Below are 20,770 nucleotides of genomic sequence, written 5' to 3'. Positions count from 1 at the left end.
CAATCACTAACCAATGAATTTTATTCATTTAAACATTTCTGATTTTGTAAAATCACAACACATTTTTTTGTTCACACATTGTTGTCAATATAAGGGAATTTAATGGACTTTTTTACAAGTGAGAGATTAAGCTAGTTTTTAAAACTTAAGTCAATCTACCATTTTTCTACATGAAAAATGCCTGTACCTAGTCAGGAGTATGACAGTTGTTATCCATTCGTTTGGTGTGTTTGAGATTTTTGTGATTTTACTTATTAGTAATTTTGTTAAATCTACGACATCTGAAGTCATCAAAACTAACGCTAATAGATTTTTTGTACTGTGTTAACCCATACAATCATTTTTATTATAAAAAGAAAATCTAAACATACAATAAACAGAGGATAATAATATATTATCACATTCTCTTTTCCATATTCTCTCTGTTTTCATCCCGAGACTCCCATGTCAGCTCGAGGCTTTAGCCTAGGGCCGATATGGGTCGGGGAATGGTACCAGGGCCAAATGGAAAACTTTCCACTAGAACTATCTAATTAACCACAAAAGGCAAAATCTAAAAATGTTAACACATTTTCAATGTTTTTGTTTCATTTACTGCCATTTTTTGGCGATAAGTGAACCTTGTCCTTTATTGTAACTTTTCTCCATTAATTTTAAATTTGGTAATACACAAAAGCAATAATTTGGCACAAATGATGCTAAATCGATAATAGTTAGTTGCACCTTGTGCTTAGAAACGACATTAAACTTTGTAAATGTCGTACGTCAAAAAGAACCTTTTAAATCAGTGATCTAAATAAACTTATCATAAATACCAGAACTAAATTATGTATATACTAAGTTTCATTTGAAGATGGGTAATATTAATTCTTATCTTCTGTTTTAATTATGAAACGCAGAGAAACAAAGTTCACCAATCACATACTAATCAATCTACGTTTCAAACTTCTAGGTACATTGTATAATATAAAAATAAAAAGGTTTAATTTGTGTTTTATTTTTTAGTTGTTATACTGAGAGAAACATTTATTTTTATTTTTACCAGTTGCATACTTATCAAAGTAAAGTAAAATGAGGTTTCCTTGACATTCACCGGTGTTTTTTTTTCTTCTGTTCTATTTAACATCAATCGATTATTTTTTTTCCAGAAAAAATAGCTATGTCATACATGTCAAAACCAATTGCATTTCCTTAATCAAATAAAATACGAATAAAATTGTCACTTTCTACAAATAAAATTTGACAGATGGGAATTTGATTTCCTGATGTTAAAAGTACACTTTGTATAACAGAACCAACATTGACTTGTGTGTCCCTTGCGAGGAAGAATGGTATTGACCCTACTTGATTTCAATTCGAAGATGGAAGAGTCATACAGTTGATCATTACTTTGACAAGAAGATTACAGTAACACATTCAAATGTAAAGGTTTTAAATGAAATTTTCACAAAAATACAAAGCATAATGATCAAGAGACAGAAGCTCACCAAATACTCTAGACTGGACATTTACAGTAAGGCTGTTGTTCAACATGGAAACATAGGGATAATAGGTAAACTTCCATGAGATCTCTGCTCGGCATGGCAACATGAGGATATTAAATAAACGTTCGTAAGAAAGCTGCGCATCGACAAAATGTAAAGCATAAAGGACATTTTGTTTTTTGTTTATGATTTTCACACGGTTGAAAAGCAGGTTAATCTGAAGGCCGAGCTTGATATTTTACAGTGATAGAGTCAGTATAAAAAAATACCATTTATTCTTTTTATCGGAATTATAAAAATACCCTAAAAATCTCTATAATTTAAGAGACAATAACAAACAAAATGTTTTATTGTGCCGAATCACGGTGAATCGCACTTGAAGTCACAAGTTGCATTACGTCCCGTCATTTGAAATTTCTTCACTATAGGATTAAACACATTTTTTAGAGGCTATTGATATGTAAACCAGGGCGATTTACTCACAAACTGAAGAAAAAGTCCGAAGGACTTTTATGTTAAGTTTGTGAGTAATGTGTTTAATCCTATTAATTCTTTTGCCAAATATGTTTGTGTAATGGCTACTATAATTACCATCAAAGTCAGACAGGTCGTAAGTAAGGAGTTGGCCGCTATATTGACTTGACTAAAATATATAACAGTTCGATAAATGCAACATTAATTATTTATCGAAAACTAAACAGCAACTACATGAAAAGTAAATTTTAATGAGATATTATCTGAAAATGAAGTGTTAAGTTACAAAATAAACTTTTCCCTTGAAGTTTTCATTCGTATGGCGTCGTGTTTTGCAATGACGTAAATATGCTATATCATTCATGAAATTTCGCGGAATTTTATTTAAATTTAATTCCATACATTTTCAAAGCTTTAATACATTATTCCTTTGTTCCGTGACATAATGCTCTCTTTCAATATTTTAAATTGTCAGATTTATTGATCAATCTCAACAATTAACGGCTGTTCTCTCACTAATTTTAGTTTGTTTTCGGTGGTCTTTCTCTATAATATTCACAATGACCAATAGGAAAGGTTACATTATATCAAGCAATATCTTTTATTTTAGAAGATTTTCAGATCTTTGTTCAATAGTCAGTGTAATGTATGAAGGCTAAAATGTGGGACTTTGCAGCCGAACTAAATATTCTACTATAGTCATTTTCAATTAACAAAAGTGTGCTTTACTTTTTGACCGATTATTTGTACTTGGTGCGAGTTTTGAGAGGTTTCCTATGATGGTCACAGAACGACGCGTCCTTCAGGATGAATATTGTATAATTATATATTTTCAGTTTTGTAAAAAATGTCGAGGCAGATTGAGGCGACCAAAAATAAAAAAATAATGTGAGATTTTCCATTATTCGTTTGTTTTAGTTGTTTAAAGTGATATTGGTCGAACAAAGCGGAATAATACAGTTTTTTTGTTGGTTAAACTGTTATTGTATTTACATTAGTACTAGGGTTGGTATTTTCCCGGTTACAGCTACGAAATTGAAATTGGTTTGTTTTTAAATTGATACTTTATTGATTCTAAAAAATGATAAAGTTGTAATAGTTATCTAATGTCTGTTGATGCATAATGCTATTTATGGACACCATTATGATATTTCTTTCGCAAATTTTAAATTCTAGTTTGAATGCCTGTGTACTCTACCCCCAATAAAAACTGAAAATACTTTTGAATTGTATGCTGAAGTGGAAATAGTAACAAAAGAATATACATTTGCAACATTTGTGTTAGATAGATATATGAAAATATAGAACTTAAAGACAAAGGAGCAAACTGCTCTTCATGAGCAAAAGCGATAACCCCGTCAGGTGTGTGCTCCTGATCTGCAATTTTCTGTGCATTACTTTAGTAATTGTTTTGTCTTTTAGTCGTTATTCTTATTGGCCATATAACGTTAATCTATTTGTTAGATGGTTGCAGGTTTCGTCGACAAAATACTGCATGATATCTCATAACAACTGGGATGCCTAGTTCTCTGTTTATGTTCCATTTAGGGGTGTAACAAGTACCCATTATATAGGACATGACTAAGTTAGAAATAAACAAAACTTGAAAAAAGAAATTGAGAATGTGATAAAATGATCTAGAGTGTTTATATAAAGACAAAATTAAAGGACAAAAAATAAGATCAAGGGTAAAATGGTTCGAAGAAGGGAAAAAAAATAGTGCTTACTTCTTGGGACAGAAATTGAATGCACTGAAGCAATTTTTAAAATGAAGCTTAATAAATCCCCTGGTCTTGATGGGCTGACAGTGGAATTTTATAGGCAATTTTGGACGAGCCTAAAAAATATTGTTGTCAAAGTATTTAATTATAATTATGAAAAAAAAGAACTTACAAACTCACAAAAGAAAGGTGCAATTTCACTAATTTTTAAAAAGAATGATCCTCTTTCATTAGATAATTATCGTCCCATAACTTTATTGAATATTGATACTAAACTATTAGCTTATGTGTTAGCTCAGAGACTTAAAAAAGTACTACCATCTATTATTAGTCTAGATCAAACAGGATATGTTAAAAATGGATATATCGGTTTTAACATCAGACAAATTCAAGATATAATAGATTATTCTGAGAAATTTAATATAGAAGGAGCAATCCTTTTCTTAGATTTTAGTAAAGCTTTTGACTCACTAGAATGGACTTTCATGACGGAAACACTGAAACGGTTTGGATTTAAAATTAGCTTTATCAGATGGGTTGAAACTATGTATAACGACATTAAGGGATGTATCTTAAATAATGGGTGGGTCTCAGGTCCGTTCAAAATATATCGAGGAATACGACAAGGGTGTGCGATTTCAGCTTTACTTTTTGTTATAACAGTAGAATTAATGGCAATAAGACTTAGAAGTAATAAAGATTTTAAAGGTATAAAAATTACATTAGATGGAAAATCTTGTAATTTAAAAATTTGTCAATTAGCTGACGATACAACACTTTTTCTTCAGTCAAGGAAAGAAATAAGTTTAGCTCTCAGTATAATTGAAACATTTGGAAGTTTTTCAGGACTTAAGCTTAATAGAAATAAAACGGAAGGGGTATGGTTAGGACGACTAAAAAGTTCAAAAGATAAATATGAAAATATAAATTGGACCGACAAACCAATCAAAAGCCTTGGAATATATTTTGGGTATGACAAAAAAGAGTGTCAAACATTAAATATTGAAAAAGTGTTGGACAAATTAACGAAACTTGTAGAAAGATGGGCAAAAGAAAGTTAACACTACTTGGAAAAATATTAGTAGTAAAAGCTCTTCTTCAACCAAATATAACCTACATTGCTACTAACAGTATCATTACTAAAGAAAATCTACAAAATATAAATAAAATCTTATATAAATTCATTTGGAACGGAGGAAAAGATAAAATAAAAAGGTCAATAATAACAAATAACTTCGCAGAAGGGGGGTTAAAAATGATTGATATAGAATCCTATATAAAATCTATACATTTAAAATAGATTATAAAAATATTAGAATCAGAAAATGCAAATTGGTCTGTATTATCAAAACTATACCTTAATAAGTTCGGAAAAAACCTTCTTATTTTCAAGATGAATGTAAATAACACAAAATTGCTAGATAAAAACATATGGAACAGTACACCAACTTTCTATCAAGATATGATAAAAACATGGATAAATGTAAATAATTGTGAAAACAATCATCATGATCAAATCGATAATTATTTAGAAATCAGAAAACAAGTTATATGGGGAAATAAATTCATAAAATTTCAAGGAAAATGTTTGTTCTTTGATAACTGGATTGATAGTAACATACTATATATAAATGACATAATAGATAAAAGAGGAAATATATCAGAAGAAATGATTACTTCAAAATTAAGAAATAAAAGGAATTGGATTTCTGAATACTCAAAACTAAAAAAATCTATACCAAAGCAATGGACAGACAAATTAAAATCAGAAGAATCATTCAAAACAAAAGTCCACATCAACCGAACAAAAACTAGACTTAGAGATTGTAATTATGTTCTAACTATTAAGAGAAAAAAAGAAAGAATAAGAAAAAAAAGAAGAAATAAACAAAACTTTGTTCAGACGATTTAAACGTGGCATGTCTCACTCATCTTTGGCTATAACATTATTAATAAATCAAACACACTTAGAAATTGTCTTTGAAATCTTAAATTTCGGCTGAATAAGTTGTATTGGTGTTAGTTTTCAAAATACTGCTGTTCTTTGAAACTGGTAATTTTTGTCATTTATATCAACTTGCTTAAACCTAGATTATAACAAAAGAAGAAGAGTCTTTTTATGTCGGTTCTGTACGACAAACAAACGATATTTGAGAGAAAGATAGCAATGCAAGTATTTCTTCAAGTAAATTACATCGTACGTGTACTAGCTTTTGGTAACGAAAACATGATGCGACTTCTTCCAACATTTTTGATATGATAATATTTAGTGTGAAAGTGATTGAATTGTATTGTGTATAATTCCGTAATAAAAGAAAAGAAATGTTTAACTTGTACAAGGAACAGCTTTTCAATTTGTAATTTACAAAAATACAAACGAGAAAAAGACTCCAATAATAAATATTGATACACTAATACATGTATGCATCACATCATGTCATCATTTGATCAAATTATTACTTTTATATTTAGATATTATAACTTTAACATAAACATCCTGTCTCCAGAACAAATTTCCTTAAAAAAGTAATTAACGAACGTTATCATACAACATTGGTGTAAATAGTTACTCCTTAAAGTTATATTAAACAAATATAAAGTTATTGTTCAGAGTTTATAGTTACAGATAAAATTGAGAATGGAAATGGGGAATGTGCCAAAGAGACAACAACCCGACCATAGAAAAAAACAACAGCAGAAGGTCACCAACAGGTCTTCAATGTAGCGAGAAATTCCTGCACCCGGAGGCGTCCTTCAGCTGGCCCCTAAACAAATATATACTAGTTCAGTGATAATGAACGCCATACTAATTTCCAAATTGTACACAAGAAACTAAAATTAAAATAATACAAGACTAACAAAGGCCAGAGGCTCCTGACTTGGGACAGGCGCAAAAATGCGGCGGGGTTAAACATGTTTATGAAATCTCAACCCTCCCCCTATATCTCTAGCCAATGTATAAAAGTAAACGCATAACAATACGCACATTAAATTTCAGTTCAAGAGAAGTCCGAGTCTGATGTCAGAAGATGTAACCAAAGAAAATAAACAAAATGACAATAATACATAAATAACAACAGACTACTAGCAGTTAACTGACATGCCAGCTCCAGACTTCAATTAAACTGACTGAAAGATTATGATTTCATCATATGAACATCAGGCACAATCCTTCCCGTTAGGGGTTTAGTATCATACCATCATAACATATATGAGAAGAACATAACCCGTGTCATAACAACAACTGGTTTTAGAATAAATGTGTTTAGTTCCGATGCAAAGACCCTATAAGTGAATCAATATTAACGCCAAAATATGCAATCTTTAATGACCGGACAACAGTATCGTAACTATATCCCTTCTTAATAAGTCTATTCAAAGGTTTTGTTAGTTTTTGAGGTGAATACTGACACATTTGTGCTTTATAAAGAATATTTCCATAAAAAATTGGATGTGAAATACCTGAACGTATAAGAAATCTGCATGTTGAGCTATATTTACGAATGATGTCCTTATACCGATGATAAAATTTAGTAAGTGTTTTGACTAGTTTGTGATATCGAAAACCCTGGTGTAATAATTGTTCAGTAATACATAAAGAGTATTTCTTAAAATGATACCTATAAGTTTTTGTTCAACTTAAGCACTATGTTTAGATTGGGTAATGACACATCATCAGACGAAGGTAACGTAAACAAAAATGGAAACTTTCAACAACACGAAAAATACTTAATAAAGCATACAACTATGTACTTATGCTAACTTTATTTGATACTTTTCACCTTTAAAGTATGTAACACCATTTCAGATTTTTTATTATTTGCCTAAGTCGTTGTGGTCTGCAAAATGATGTACATTAATATCTCCTTTAGAGATAAAACAACAGAAAATTGGACACTACTTTATGTATAGTTTAAAAAGTACTCACTTGAATTAGGGGGTTTCATTACAATTCATATCTAACATTATTGTCTGATTAGAATAGTAGATCGACTTGACCGATTGGGATCTTTTCACGAAGAATTTACACCTACATGTAAATATGTCATTTACAGACTAAATATCAAAGTAGGAATAATGGACAATGTTTAAACCAATTAATAGTCGAAGATTTATCTTTCAATAATTTCCTAATAGCTAATGTACATACTGTATAATCAGAATTGTTTTTGCATGCTAATCATTGATAACTATTGCATCAATTAAAAGGAATCAGTGAACAATGACATGCGCAGTTTGTCCCAGCCAGTCTCGTTATCAGCCCAGTTTATTATAGTGACATATTGAAGAATGCCGTCTAACTCGTGTGGAACACTATTAACTGAAGCATGTTTTACTACTATTATTATTTTTTGTAAGTAATTTCTGCATTTTTCGAACGTGACTCTTTCGATTACAAATTTATTCCACTCGTTATCTTTGTACGACTCAGACATGATAAATATTACATGTTTGCTGCCAGCTATAGCATTTGCTATTTCATCTGCTTTCGGCACTCCAAGTTGGAAATCACGGTCTTCTACGCATACATTCATGTGCCACGATGTCTCTATTCTCTGAAGAAAATCGCCTTGAACCCACTGAAGCATGTCATCGGCATATGACAAGTAAATGTCATGATTATATTTTCTTTCTAATCTGTCTTCTACGACTCTTTTAAAGTTTCGATACATCCAAAACGTTATTTTCCATCGGAAATTAAATATTACTGCAAGTGGAACAGTGAAAATGACAAATGCAACAAGAAGCCCTATTCCTAGTCGTAACCAACTTTTGCTATTGCAGTTGCTAAAGAGTTCATGAAATCGTCTGTATACAACCACTGTGTTACTTTCTGATCCATTTGTCAATGTGCAGCTGAAATTTTTATTGGCCCGATCAAAAACGACATTTGTTCCGAAGAGCCACATTATAAAATCTGACGTGTCACATGTACATTTAAGACTGTTTCCTTCTATCGACAAATAAAATATTCCTCCATAACTTTTCTCATCTATCCAATCTCTAAATGTTTTATTGATTGTTTGAAGGCGGTTGTAACTTATATCCAGTTTACTTAAGTGAGGCAAATTCATCACTGCTATAGGTATAGCTGGCAGTAAATTGTGTGCTATATTGACATTTGACAAGTTTACGTTTGTTTCAAAGGCATCTTCATCTAGGTACCATAAGTTGTTGTATGATATATCTAGTTTTTCTACGACCGGAAATAGTTGAAAAACTTTGCCATTCTTACCAGTTGTTAGACTAAGCATGGCATTTTTTAAAATTGCAGTTTGGACATTTTGAAAAACAGGTATTGACGTCTTATGAATTAGAATACTTGCGTTAAGTCCAGAAATGTCCATGTATTTAACATTAAAAGGAGCATCTGAATATATTTGAGGAAACTGCTTAATCTGCCAATATGAGAAATCTAAATATCTAAGATTACTGGCATTAGTTACAATTAACTTTTGTTCTGTCTCAATATATGATGTCATATAATGGGATACTCGTAGAAAAGTGAGCTTTGCAGGCAAAGCAATTGTTACTTTTGATTCATTAACTATTTGAGCTTTCACCAATTCTGAGTTGTAATTTTCAATTCCAGTTTCAGTTCCAGTTTTTATTTTGCAGCCTTTGCTATATACTTCATTTCTATAAGAAGGGTTTTCCAACACGTTTAAATTGCAGTATTCAATATTGTTGAAACTAATTGCATTATACGACAAATCAAAATATCTTATGTTTATAGCTTTCTTCATGAATATTACCAGATCCCCGTAATGGGATCCTAGTGCTATTGAAAATCGGTTGCCTGAGAGTACAACATTGTGTAGACATTCAGGATAATCCAATGTTAGTAGAGACTTTCCCTCGTATCCTACAATATTACATTCCGCTATAACAAGGGTTTTTACACAAATGCGTTGCAAATATTTAACCATTTCACAGGTAATAAACACGGGTTTTGGAATACAAGGTTCAATACCTTTGAAAGTGATAGAGGTCATGTTTTTCTGCATTAAAGGGTAAAGAAGTTTTAAAGCATCTCCTAATGGTATAGCTGCTCCATCAATACTCAATATTTGAAGTGAAGGAAAAGGCTTCAAAAAATCTGCTTCTACAATCGTTATTCTACCGAAACACTCGTGGAAGAATATTGCAGTTATCGTTCGTGGTAAATCTAATAAAGTTGTATTGGACATCTGGTTCAAATAACATTTTGCAAACTTTATGGTCTTAAGTTGCATTAACTTTTGGAATCCACATAACTTCAGGAAAGGTTTTTCAGCAAGATCCATATACAAATCGGTTAAATATGACAAATTTCCGAAGTAGGGATAAACCATAGGTTTTTCTTTATTCAACGTTTTATTTATATTATATCTGATATCTAAGTGTTGTAGACGTAATAACGGTCTAAGAACAAGGCCAAATACTTTTGACGATATGTTAAGGTGATTATGATTCATTGAAAGCCATCGTAAGTGTTTCAAACCTTTAAAGGCATCTTCGTATAAGGTATGAAGATTGTTAAAATCCATCGTTAGTGTAGTCAAATTTGAAAAAGATTCAAAGACATTGTTTTTAATAGTCGATATTTGATTGTAGCTCAGATCAAGACCTGCTATATCTAATGGTAAATCTGTCGGAACATCTTTAAATTTAAGTCTGGTGCAATCTGCAATTGTTTGATTATCTTGTCTTATTATTTGACAGTTATGTGCATATGCCGTTACATCAATTAAAGATATGATAAGGTAAACTAACGTCGGCATGTTTAATCATTTGTTAAGATCGTCAAGATATTAGCACTATTGCTCACTGGTTATTTTGTTGAGGTCTGATATATACGAAATGTAGGTAGTGCCTGAAAAATAAATTAAAATAAGAAACATAAAATAAATATTTTTTTATGTTGATTTAGTAGGAGGATCAAAGATAATCGAGATTCTTACCATTTCAATCTGAACAGTTTTCCGTGTGATTCAATGTTTGTTGCTGAAATGAACCTGCGTTATTCCTTTTTCCCAGAAACTCCAACATTATCGATAGTCATCATACGTGGCAAACTTCTTATCTTATATTTACATCCTCTTTCGTTGTTTACTATGAAATAACTTGTTTGTAATTAAAACATATTAGAATTAGCGGAACCCATTATAGAGAGAAAAAACAGACAATCCGTTTAACTGTTTAAAAACAGCATGTAAACATTGCAGTACAAAATATTTCATTGATACTTAATAGCCACGGTATTTTATAAATAAAAAAGTGTGAATGTCATGTTTTGGAGGAGAAATTCATCTTTGTTGTTTTATATCTTTCATCTAAGATGTTCAAAACTAAGGTAGTCGTTTGGTGTCGACTACTTTGTTGTCGTCTAAATTGTTTTCCTAGAATGCTCGTTCCTCTAAATATTTTATATTATTGTTGTCACTGCAAATCTCAATTCAGGTTCCCCGCATCAAAACATTTTATCAAAGAAAATAATAAAAACACTCTTAAATACGGGACCTCTTTTTTTTTCGTAAGAGATATCTTTAAATTGATTTAATTGTCCTCTTTTATCAAAATTATTCAAAAAAATTGAATAAATTGTACATGACTTCACAAAAGGCAATTTCTCTATCTAAAATAAAAAAACACAAACAATCTTACTAAGAGTAAATCTCACAAATCTGCCAGCGGTACACTATACGCTATGTGTATAGGACCTACCTTTCACTATGTATGTATTGTTTGATATTTGATTTCGCTACGAGTTTCTTCCGACAAACAAAAAACACAAAAATTGGGGAAAACGGTGTAAACATGTAAAAAGAGCATAAAAATACACACCAATAATTTTTTTTTTTCAAAAAAACGACACGCACGCTCAAGGAAAAATTCTAGTTAATCGGATTTGAAAAAATAAATCATTCCAAAAATATGCAAACCTTGGATTTTATCGGTACATTTGATACAACATAAAAAAGCTAAATCATTGCATAATGTTTGTTATTTCTTATTTATGTTTAGAATTTTTCTTGATATCTTATAGGAAAGGAACATTTTGTTTCTTACCTTGTACATGTGGTTCATTGTAGATACCGGATGCAGACAATTATCTTCTCCTTTTAAGAAGATCGTATGTAATTTAATCTAAAGTTTGCATATGTTATCGATGCATTCAAGATAAAATTCTTTGGGTACTTGGTACATTGGGGATTACAAAACAAACCTGCACTAATCAACAATGATATGATAAAGACAGTTAGTATGTCTAAATATAGACCGAAAGACTGGGATTGGTTATTATAACAACAGTAATAAACGTTATAGCACATACACTAACATTCTTAACATTAAAGTGTCATATGTCATTTTTTTTTAATTTATATTGGTTTTTGTTTGCATTCCAAAGTATCATATTCAACGGGAAATAAACGCCTAACTTACTCTCCCCTTGCCTTCTGATACTGAAAGCAGCGCTCATTAATTTAAATCCCTAACATCGAGAAAGTGTAAGATGTGCTCGGAAAATATGTTTGTGCGTGTCTAAAAAAAACACTCACGTCGGACAGTGGTCTAGCGTTAAAGTCTGATATTATTCTGAAATAGATGCGAGACACAGAGAGTCTCAAACTCGCAATCAGTAATAATTCTACAAATTTTTCAGTTAATTTCCTTATCCGAGGTCAAAGATTGTAAAATTGGTATGGAGAATATATGTTTTAACTTTACAGACAATTCGTTTATATCTCTGAATTCAAAAAGGCTATTTCTGATTACATAAAAAAAATGTAAAAAAAATCAAGATTTTTATCGGAATTAGATTACATTTTCTTTATTTCAAAAACAACGAGATAATTTGATGTCTCATGTTTCAAAGATATGAATGGTGGTATATATACACTATCTAACGTTGTTCATCTTATCTACTGAAAAGGGTTGGATTGTCACGACTTTTACGAAGGTAAATGAACTGAATTGATGTCTTCATTGGTATAAGTATTCAATATTTTTTCCGTTGTTTGTTTTGACAACTTTTATTTTAAATATCAATTTATTACAGGTTTATTGGATTATTTATATGTTCAATTGTCGTCATAAATTAACATTTCATCTGATGATTATGATATTTATGTTATTATTCTATAAATTCGAAATGGTTGTCAAAGAATGAAACAATAAGTCTCGTAAGTTCTTCAAACGTTTGTATTGCTATAAAAATAAGGAAGTTTGGTACTTCTGATTATTTCCCAATTATTTTAATTATCACAAAAATTAGTCTTAAGGAGGCTCGCGGGTATAAGATTTGCAGAAAAAAATTAAACATTATTTTTTCATTACAAATTTTATTTATTACCTTAAGTAGTTGTTACTTTATCATATGGTACAAAAATCATTCCAAAAAATCAATTCGTGTTGGCCCCATGTGACTTTCAAAATGTAGATATCATTGAAAAAAACATTTTGGCATTACAATTGAAATATCTTTTTTAACTGATCGGTTACCTATATTTGTTATTGCTGTTTTCGAATAAGCTGTACATAAACAAAATAATTGTAAAATTTAAGCGATTTCTGTAATTAAGTTCTTTTTTGATTCGATATAACCGCTATTTCTCCTATTAGTTCAACAAAAAAAAAGGACATTAACAAAATTGTATGCATCTTTCGAAGGCGGATTGTGAGCGTAAATGAACGGTGATCCCATTTTTTTATTTCATTTTTCTATTAAGTATAAGATAAAGTTAATTTATAGAAAAATATGGAGAAATCCTATATTAAATTAATTTTTTTTAGCTTAGACCCGCGAGCCCCCTTAAGTGCATCTAGTGCAATATAATTGATTATTTTTAACCATCTGAATATTATCGGTTCAATTCTTTAAATCAAATGGGTGTGGGTATTTTTTTTTTTATTGATTTTCATTTTTTGCGATATTGCTTTTTTCATGAAGTTATTATTTTCTACAGAATATCACATACTATGGTATTCACATACCAAATATATTATGTTTTTGAAATAATAACTGCATATGTTTAAACAAAGTCATTTATTTCGAAAACGTTGCATTAACATTGATAAAAATAAACTTATATATGTTTCCATGAAAGGTGACGAATGACAGTTTACGGTATCAAAATCGCAAAACAAAATCAATAAAACACAGTTATAAAATCTCACTCACTTCTTTTGGGTCCTCAGGTCTCTTCAACATTTTTTGATTCGAGCGTCACTGATGAGTCTTTTGTAGACGAATTGAGCGTCTGATGTTAATATTGAATTTCAATTCTGATATCTATGATGATTTTGTTTTATCAAATTCATTGGCACTTCCAACGAAGTGGAAATATGAATATTGACAACAGATTAGTACTACAAGCGCACAGACACATTTTAAATAGTATAATTCGGTAGGTCACATTCGTAGTGAAAAGGGAATTGGATTGTAGTTATGACTTGCTGTAGTAAGGAACATATCCGATATCATCAGTGAAACGGATTAATTTTTCTGTGTGCTGCATGATTTTTGATTTGAATACATTTGCGAAATCTTTGCTGTTGATGCTTAATCAATTTTATTACAGTACATTTCAAATGCTCCCTTAAATTGTTTTGACATCATTATCATGAATATTTATACCGACTGACAAAATAAATATATATCTGAAGAGAACTCGTCTGAATAGTACATTTTCATTGTAGCCATTTCCAGATCTTGATATTTGGACTGACAATTGCTTCACTTCGTGGGAAATACTTACACTTAGCCCCGAAACACGTAGCCCCACCGTCGTAAAACTTTACTCTGTATTATGAGAAGAAAACTTGTGCTGAAATAGGAAATACACTATTTTCGTTGGCTAATTTGTTAATATAACTAGAATGTTAACGATCATATACATAATTGCTTAGATGCACCTTTCGGAGGTACATCAGTACTTCTGTACATCTTGATAGCTTATTCCTTAAAATAAATAAAAGATTTGAAGGGAAATATACTGATGATTAAAATCTACCAAAAGACAGCTATTCAACATACCGTTCATTAACTACACTAGATTGTTAGCCATGCTACTTTCAAACATATCGACGTTCACTCGAAGGCATTTCTCAATCATTTCATTATAAAAATTATTGACAATAACACGTCTCAGTTTTAGTGAAAGGTTTGAAAATGGAAAACATTTATTAGAGATGAGATAACAAAATAAGAGATCATTTAAATGATCTGATTTAGTTCAAATGTGACTAGAGAGTGTTTTGTATTTAGTAGAAACATAGTACATGTAAATGACAAACGGTCCACAAAGGAACATTTGACAGGTTTCTACATATATTGTTATTGATGTAAAATGTAAATCACAAAAATACTGAAATCCGAGAAAAATGTAAAACGGAAAGTCCCTAATCAAATAGCAAAATCAAATGACAAAACATATGATAAAACGAATGGACAATAACTGTACTATTCCTGAAATAATGCTTCTTTCGACTACTGACCATTACTATCTGGGATATAAAGGGGCTATCAACATACTCAGCTGAAGAATCAATTAGTGATCAATGTAAATCGTTTCCACCTACCATTAAATTAATCTGAATAATAACACTGTTAATAGCTTAATTTTGAGAATACAATAAACAACTTTCTAATTTCAGAAGATGAACACCAAAGCTATCTTTGTCACTTTGGCCATCATATTCACAACATGCGACTGTTGGTTGAATAGTTATGATGGAAAACTGGAGTATATTTGCCCAAACAATCAGTCTGTATCTGGGATCCGTAGTCAGCATGATAACCGTCACGAAGATAGAATTTTTGATATTATTTGCAGGATATCTACTGGAATTGGGTCTAGATGTCAATGGAGTGGTAGGTTGTAAAGTCGTAAAATCATATTCCTACCTTATAAAAAAAAATATCAAAAGCTCCAACTGCATGTGCATATTGCGAGATACAAAACTGAATTAAAGTGAGGACTACAAAATAAAATTATTTATGCATCTAAATATTTTATTTAATTCTTTATATTTTGTTAGTCTGATATGTCTGAGAATATTCCAACTTATGTTCATTTCTGTTTCAAAGCTGGAAGATAATGTATATCACAAACAAGTTAACGGAGGAAACTTAAGATTTGTTTCGGAAACAATACATATAATTCATACTTGATGTAAAGTATTACTGAATAAATAAGTATTCATTTCTTATAAATATTTTTTTGTTTATTTCATTGTTGATAACAATGATATGGAATGACACTTCAATACAATGCCGAACTAGTAAAGATTATTATTAACCAAAATTGCAACATAATGTTCTTGTCCATTCGTTTGATGTGTTTTGTCATTTGATTTTGCCATGTCATTAGGGACTTTCCGATTGAATTTTCCTCGGAGTTCAGATTGTTTGTGATTTTACTTTTTGAACAAAACCACATCTTCTTTTTTATATTTACAGAGGCAAATGAACATCGGGAGAAAAAAATCTCAGCAATACTAATATACTATTTTATATAATGTTGATCAGTATCCACAAAATATTTTGCGTGAACACATACCGGACACGAGAAAATAAATGTCTTTTAGGCGATTATGAATCTTAATCATATTTCAATTCCTTTGTCAGGTTATGTAAATGGGTTTGATGAATTCTTTGCCTTTCAATGTAAATACCATGGATATATACATGGAATGAGAAGTATCCATGATAACGGAAGTGAAGATAGACGGTGGGATTTCTACTGCTGTGAACATGACGGTAAGAATGAACACATATATCGATTACTACCAAGCAAGTAGTTTTCTTGCAAACAATGTCAACCCCGCCACATTGTATTTTGTCCCAATTTTGATTCTGATGTATGTCAGTTGTTGTTGTTTGTTGTCTATCGTAAGTGTTTTCCATTCAATTTTAATAGGTGGTTGGTTTACTGCTTTTTGTTGTTTCTCCTTTAGACAAGTAAAGGACATCATTCATAAATATAGCTCAACATGCAAACTTCTTATACGTTCAGGTATTTCACATCCAATTTTTTATGGAAATATTCTTTATAAAGCACAAAAATGTCAGTATTCACCTCAGAAACTAACAAAACCTTTAAATAGACTTCTCAAGAAGGGATATAATTACGATACTGTTGTCAGGTCATTAAAGATTGCATATTTTGGCGTTAATATTGATTCATTCACTTGCATCGGAACTGAACATATTTATTCAAAAACCAGTTGTTGGCATGACACGGGTTATGTTCTTCTCATATTGTTTTTGATGGTATGATACTAAACCCCTAACGGGAAGGATTGTGCCTGATATTCATATGATGGAATCATAATATTTCAATCAGTTTAATTGAAGTCTGGAGCTGGCATGTCAGTTAACTGCTAGTAGTCTGTTGTTATTTATGTATCATTGTCATTTTGTTTATTTTCTTTGGTTACATCTTCTGACATCAAACTCGGACATCTCTTGAACTAATTTTAATGTGCGTATTGTTATGCGTTTACTTTTCTACATTGGCTAGAGGTATATGGGGAGGGTTGAGATCTCATAAACATGTTTAACCCCGCCGCATTTTTGCGCCTGTCCCAAGTCAGAAGTCTCTGGCCTTTGTTAGTCTTGTATTATTTTAATTTTAGTTTCTTGTGTACAATTTGGAAATTAGTATGGCGTTCATTATCACTGAACTAGTATATATTTGTTTAGGGGCCAGCTGAAGGACGCCTCCGGGGGATGCGGGAATTTCTCGCTACATTGAAGACCTGTTGGTGATCGTCTGCCGTTGTTTTTTCTATGGTCGGTTTGTTGTCTCTTTAACACATTCTCCATTTCCATTCTCAATTTTATGGTCCTTTTCAATGGCTGCAGATATAGGCTCATTATCTGCAACAAACATTTTTTAAATATTATGTTTGTGTCATTGTATTGTTTGTATCATAGACAGGGATACAAAACTACTTTGGAGATAAAACAAAATCTTCATCAAATATCTGAACCGCAGGAGTGTTAATGAACAAATGTAAGTATTATATGCAATGTCCTATCTACCCATTATAACGAGTAGAGAACACATGCTGATCCGAAACAAATGATTGCAATGTCGATTGATTGAATCTAGAAAATGGCATTTATATAATATTGGAAAATACTCTTTTGTCAAATAATTATAATTCTCATTAGTAACACGATGGTTATTACTAGTGAAACATCTGCATTAAACCAGGGTTTTTTTGTCGTGTTAGTGCAATGTTTTGTTCACTTATTCGTCGATTTTTTCTTGTTTTTCTTGTTTTCCATGATTATCTATTTACAACTATTTACTATTGTTGCAGGTTTTGATGTTACAGAATGCTACCAGACATCGCATACCAATTGGGATTCCTATTTCTCTGTTGATGTTCCACTGAATTATGTAATGAGAGGCGTGACCAGCACCCATGATAACAGACATGAGTTAGTTTGAAATTAACAAAATATAGATCAGAAGTTTTAATCGTGGCATATATCTAGCATCTTTTACTATTAAACCATTTATAAATCAAGACCATGTAGGAACTATCCTTTTAATCATTCTTTTAAATCAAAACATATTTGATTACATTTGTTTTGGTTATGCTGGTGTTCTCTCCAGTTGGTTATTTTGTCATGTATATCAATTTGATTACTCATAGTTTAAAACAAAACAAGTTGGATGTGTATGAGTTCTGTGAACACTTACTTTGACAATCCGCACTGTCTTGTATTTCTGCATCTGCCATGTCCCTTCTTTATAACGAACAACCGACATCCGAGAGAAAGGTGGAAAGTATTACTGTGATTCAACTTTCAATTGTCGTTACAGCATTATTTAGTTTACTATAGTGCTAGTGTATTAAAGTCCATAATTCTGGGGCAGAACGGGGTTTTTAAATTGTTTTTGTTCAATGAAATACTATTTTCAATTTCAAACATAAAACATTTAAAAATAATTTTAAATAACACTTGTTACAAAAACCTTAAATTATCAAGTAAAGCAACTTAGAAAGCGCTGAACATTATACAAACTTATTAAATTACAAAGGGAAGCTTTCAATTCTTCTACTTACATTTCTTCTGAATTTCTTAAAACTGCGAATTGAATCCAGCATATTGTGTACCTTATCGATGTAATGTTTCATGTTATCATGCAGGGCATGTGCAATCAAAGATGTCGCATTTTTATATATCCTTTAATACTCAATAAAATACAACGTTGCTATGCCTCGGCCAATCAAAATCATGGCTTCGTATGCAACTTTTATGTTAAGGGAATTAAGTTCATTCATCAGTGTTAACATTATCTTTTTTTATTTTGTAGGGACCGAGAATACAGTTTTGAACTCTGTAAACTGCGAGAAGTTTGAAGAGAATCCGATTGAAATCAGAAGTGTATTCGATTGAGTAAGACTCACAGGACCACATACAAATAATGGATCTATTTTTTTCAACCTTGTGAATTTAAACGCAACTTAAATAAATATAACATCAAACCAATAAACAAGATATGCATACATGTAACTTTATATATAAAGAGCAGACGGTCAAGCAAACAATCAGATTTAAATCGTATGCTCTGTCAGAATGAATTGTCATGTTTACGCCACGGCCAACAAAGATAACAGAGAATTTAGAGAAAATGATTTATTTTAATCAGCTTGACCATAACAAACAACTGAGGACTTAACAATTCGAACTCTATATAAAAAAAGAAAGGGCGATAAAGTAACTCCAGGAGAGAAATTATATCATGCTTATCATTAGCCAAGAAAAAGGTTGTCGATTTGTATATCCGTTTTTAATTCTCATTCGATGGTAGAAATGGACAACTTGAGGTTGATAAATCTGAAGTCATTTTAAAGACGATCAATGTGAGAATTTTAACAAGCCGAAGGCTGTCAAGTGATATTGAGAGTGTATAATGCATAATCCCAAGTAGAAGTTTAAGATGACAACTGATTTTAACCACCTGGTTTTAGGGACCATTCTATAAAGAGAGATATGCTAAATGAATTATTGTATTCCTTCGTCGTTCATTGTCCTTTTATAGGCTGGTGTATTTCATTTTATCAAATGAAACTTAAACAAATAGAACTGGATATGGTTACTAATCGATTCATAGAGGGCAGTAGCGAGACATATAACTTATAATATCAAATTTGACCATCATTTCTACATCAGTTTAATCATATTTAAATTATAAGAGCATAGGTTGAACGGTTCTCTGTCATTGCACGAAAATGGACATAAAGTGCCATTTTTCAATATACATAGAACCATAACTCTATGAAGGAAAAAGTAACTTTCATAAATATCGAACTTGACCTTCAATTATTCACCAATAACAACATTATAAAATCTGAATACCATATGCATTGGTCAAATGGTTCATAATTTATTTCATACAAACGACATAAAAGAGGGACGAAAATAAATCGAAAATAAACTGACAACGCCATGGCTAAAAATGACAAACAGACAAACAACAGTATCCATGACACAACATAGAAGACTATAGAATAAGCAACACGAACCCCACCAAAAACTATGGGTAATCTCAGGTGCTCCGGAAGGGTAAGCAGATCCTGCTCCACATGTGGCACCCGTCGTGTTGCTCATGTTATAACAAATCCGGTAAATAGTCTAATTCAGTAGGTCACATTCATGAAAGAGAAGGGGATTGTAGTTACGACGTAAGGAATATATCCTATATCATTTGTGAAACGGTTATTCCATGACGGTCAACCAACTCGTGATGGCGTCCGTAAAATTTATGAGGGGATGATTTCAACTTCACCATTTGGAACTCTTGGTTTAATAGCTTCCTTGTGATAAAGTGCCATTTTCCAATTGATCAAGGTCCATAACTCTAAAACAATATAGTTAAAAATCGTCAGGACTGAACATATCCTCCATTTCGTCATCAGAAGTAGCATTTTATAATTTGAAAACAAAATGTAGAAGGGTTCAGTTATTGAATTGAAACGATATAAAGTGTCAATATAGTATGGACTAAAAATCCAGAAAGTTAAAATTGGACACACTCTTTAATCTGCAAAATGAAAATGGCAAAGATTGTCCTTTTAAGGCCA

General features: G+C 31.2%; 2 protein-coding genes across 5 annotated transcripts; one reads left to right on the top strand and one right to left on the bottom strand.

Annotated features, from left to right (window-relative positions):
* Positions 1-6,898: 6,898 nt before the first annotated feature.
* Positions 6,899-11,825, bottom strand: LOC139493309 (toll-like receptor 2). Its single transcript, XM_071281585.1, has 2 exons — positions 11,732-11,825; positions 6,899-10,535 (listed from the first exon to the last, which is right to left on the bottom strand). The coding sequence occupies exon 2, from the start codon at positions 10,441-10,443 to the stop codon at positions 7,882-7,884; it is 2,562 nt and encodes an 853-aa protein (XP_071137686.1). The 5' UTR covers positions 10,444-10,535; positions 11,732-11,825; the 3' UTR covers positions 6,899-7,881.
* On the top strand, positions 7,982-19,129 carry LOC139493310 (hemagglutinin/amebocyte aggregation factor-like). Of its 4 annotated transcripts, none has more exons than XM_071281589.1 (5): positions 7,982-8,033; positions 15,320-15,536; positions 16,293-16,424; positions 17,996-18,116; positions 19,000-19,129. In XM_071281589.1, the coding sequence occupies exons 2-5, from the start codon at positions 15,323-15,325 to the stop codon at positions 19,043-19,045; spliced, it is 513 nt and encodes a 170-aa protein (XP_071137690.1). In that variant the 5' UTR covers positions 7,982-8,033; positions 15,320-15,322; the 3' UTR covers positions 19,046-19,129. The 4 variants fall into 4 exon arrangements, with proteins under 4 accessions (XP_071137690.1, XP_071137687.1, XP_071137688.1 ...); XM_071281586.1 differs by lacking the exon at positions 7,982-8,033 and adding an exon at positions 12,487-12,623; XM_071281587.1 differs by lacking the exon at positions 7,982-8,033 and adding an exon at positions 12,601-12,652.
* Positions 19,130-20,770: the final 1,641 nt, after the last annotated feature.

Source organism: Mytilus edulis, chromosome 10, assembly GCF_963676685.1.
Source record: "Mytilus edulis chromosome 10, xbMytEdul2.2, whole genome shotgun sequence".
Classification (NCBI taxonomy): domain Eukaryota; kingdom Metazoa; phylum Mollusca; class Bivalvia; order Mytilida; family Mytilidae; genus Mytilus; species Mytilus edulis.
Note: the sequence above shows the minus strand (reverse complement) of the source record. Positions and strands in the feature narration are given on the sequence as shown.

What these genes read in the sequence shown, in the direction of transcription:
- LOC139493309 (XM_071281585.1), bottom strand. Translation starts at nt 10,443, where the DNA reads ATGCCGACGTTAGTTTACCTTATCATATCTTTAATTGATGTAACGGCA.
- LOC139493310 (XM_071281586.1), top strand. Translation starts at nt 12,546, where the DNA reads ATGGTGGTATATATACACTATCTAACGTTGTTCATCTTATCTACTGAA. An exon ending in CTACTGCTGTGAACATGACG is followed by an intron (nt 16,425 to 17,995) that starts GTAAGAATGAAC and finishes CTATTGTTGCAG; the next exon opens with GTTTTGATGTTACAGAATGC. An exon ending in ACCCATGATAACAGACATGA is followed by an intron (nt 18,117 to 18,999) that starts GTTAGTTTGAAA and finishes TTTATTTTGTAG; the next exon opens with GGACCGAGAATACAGTTTTG.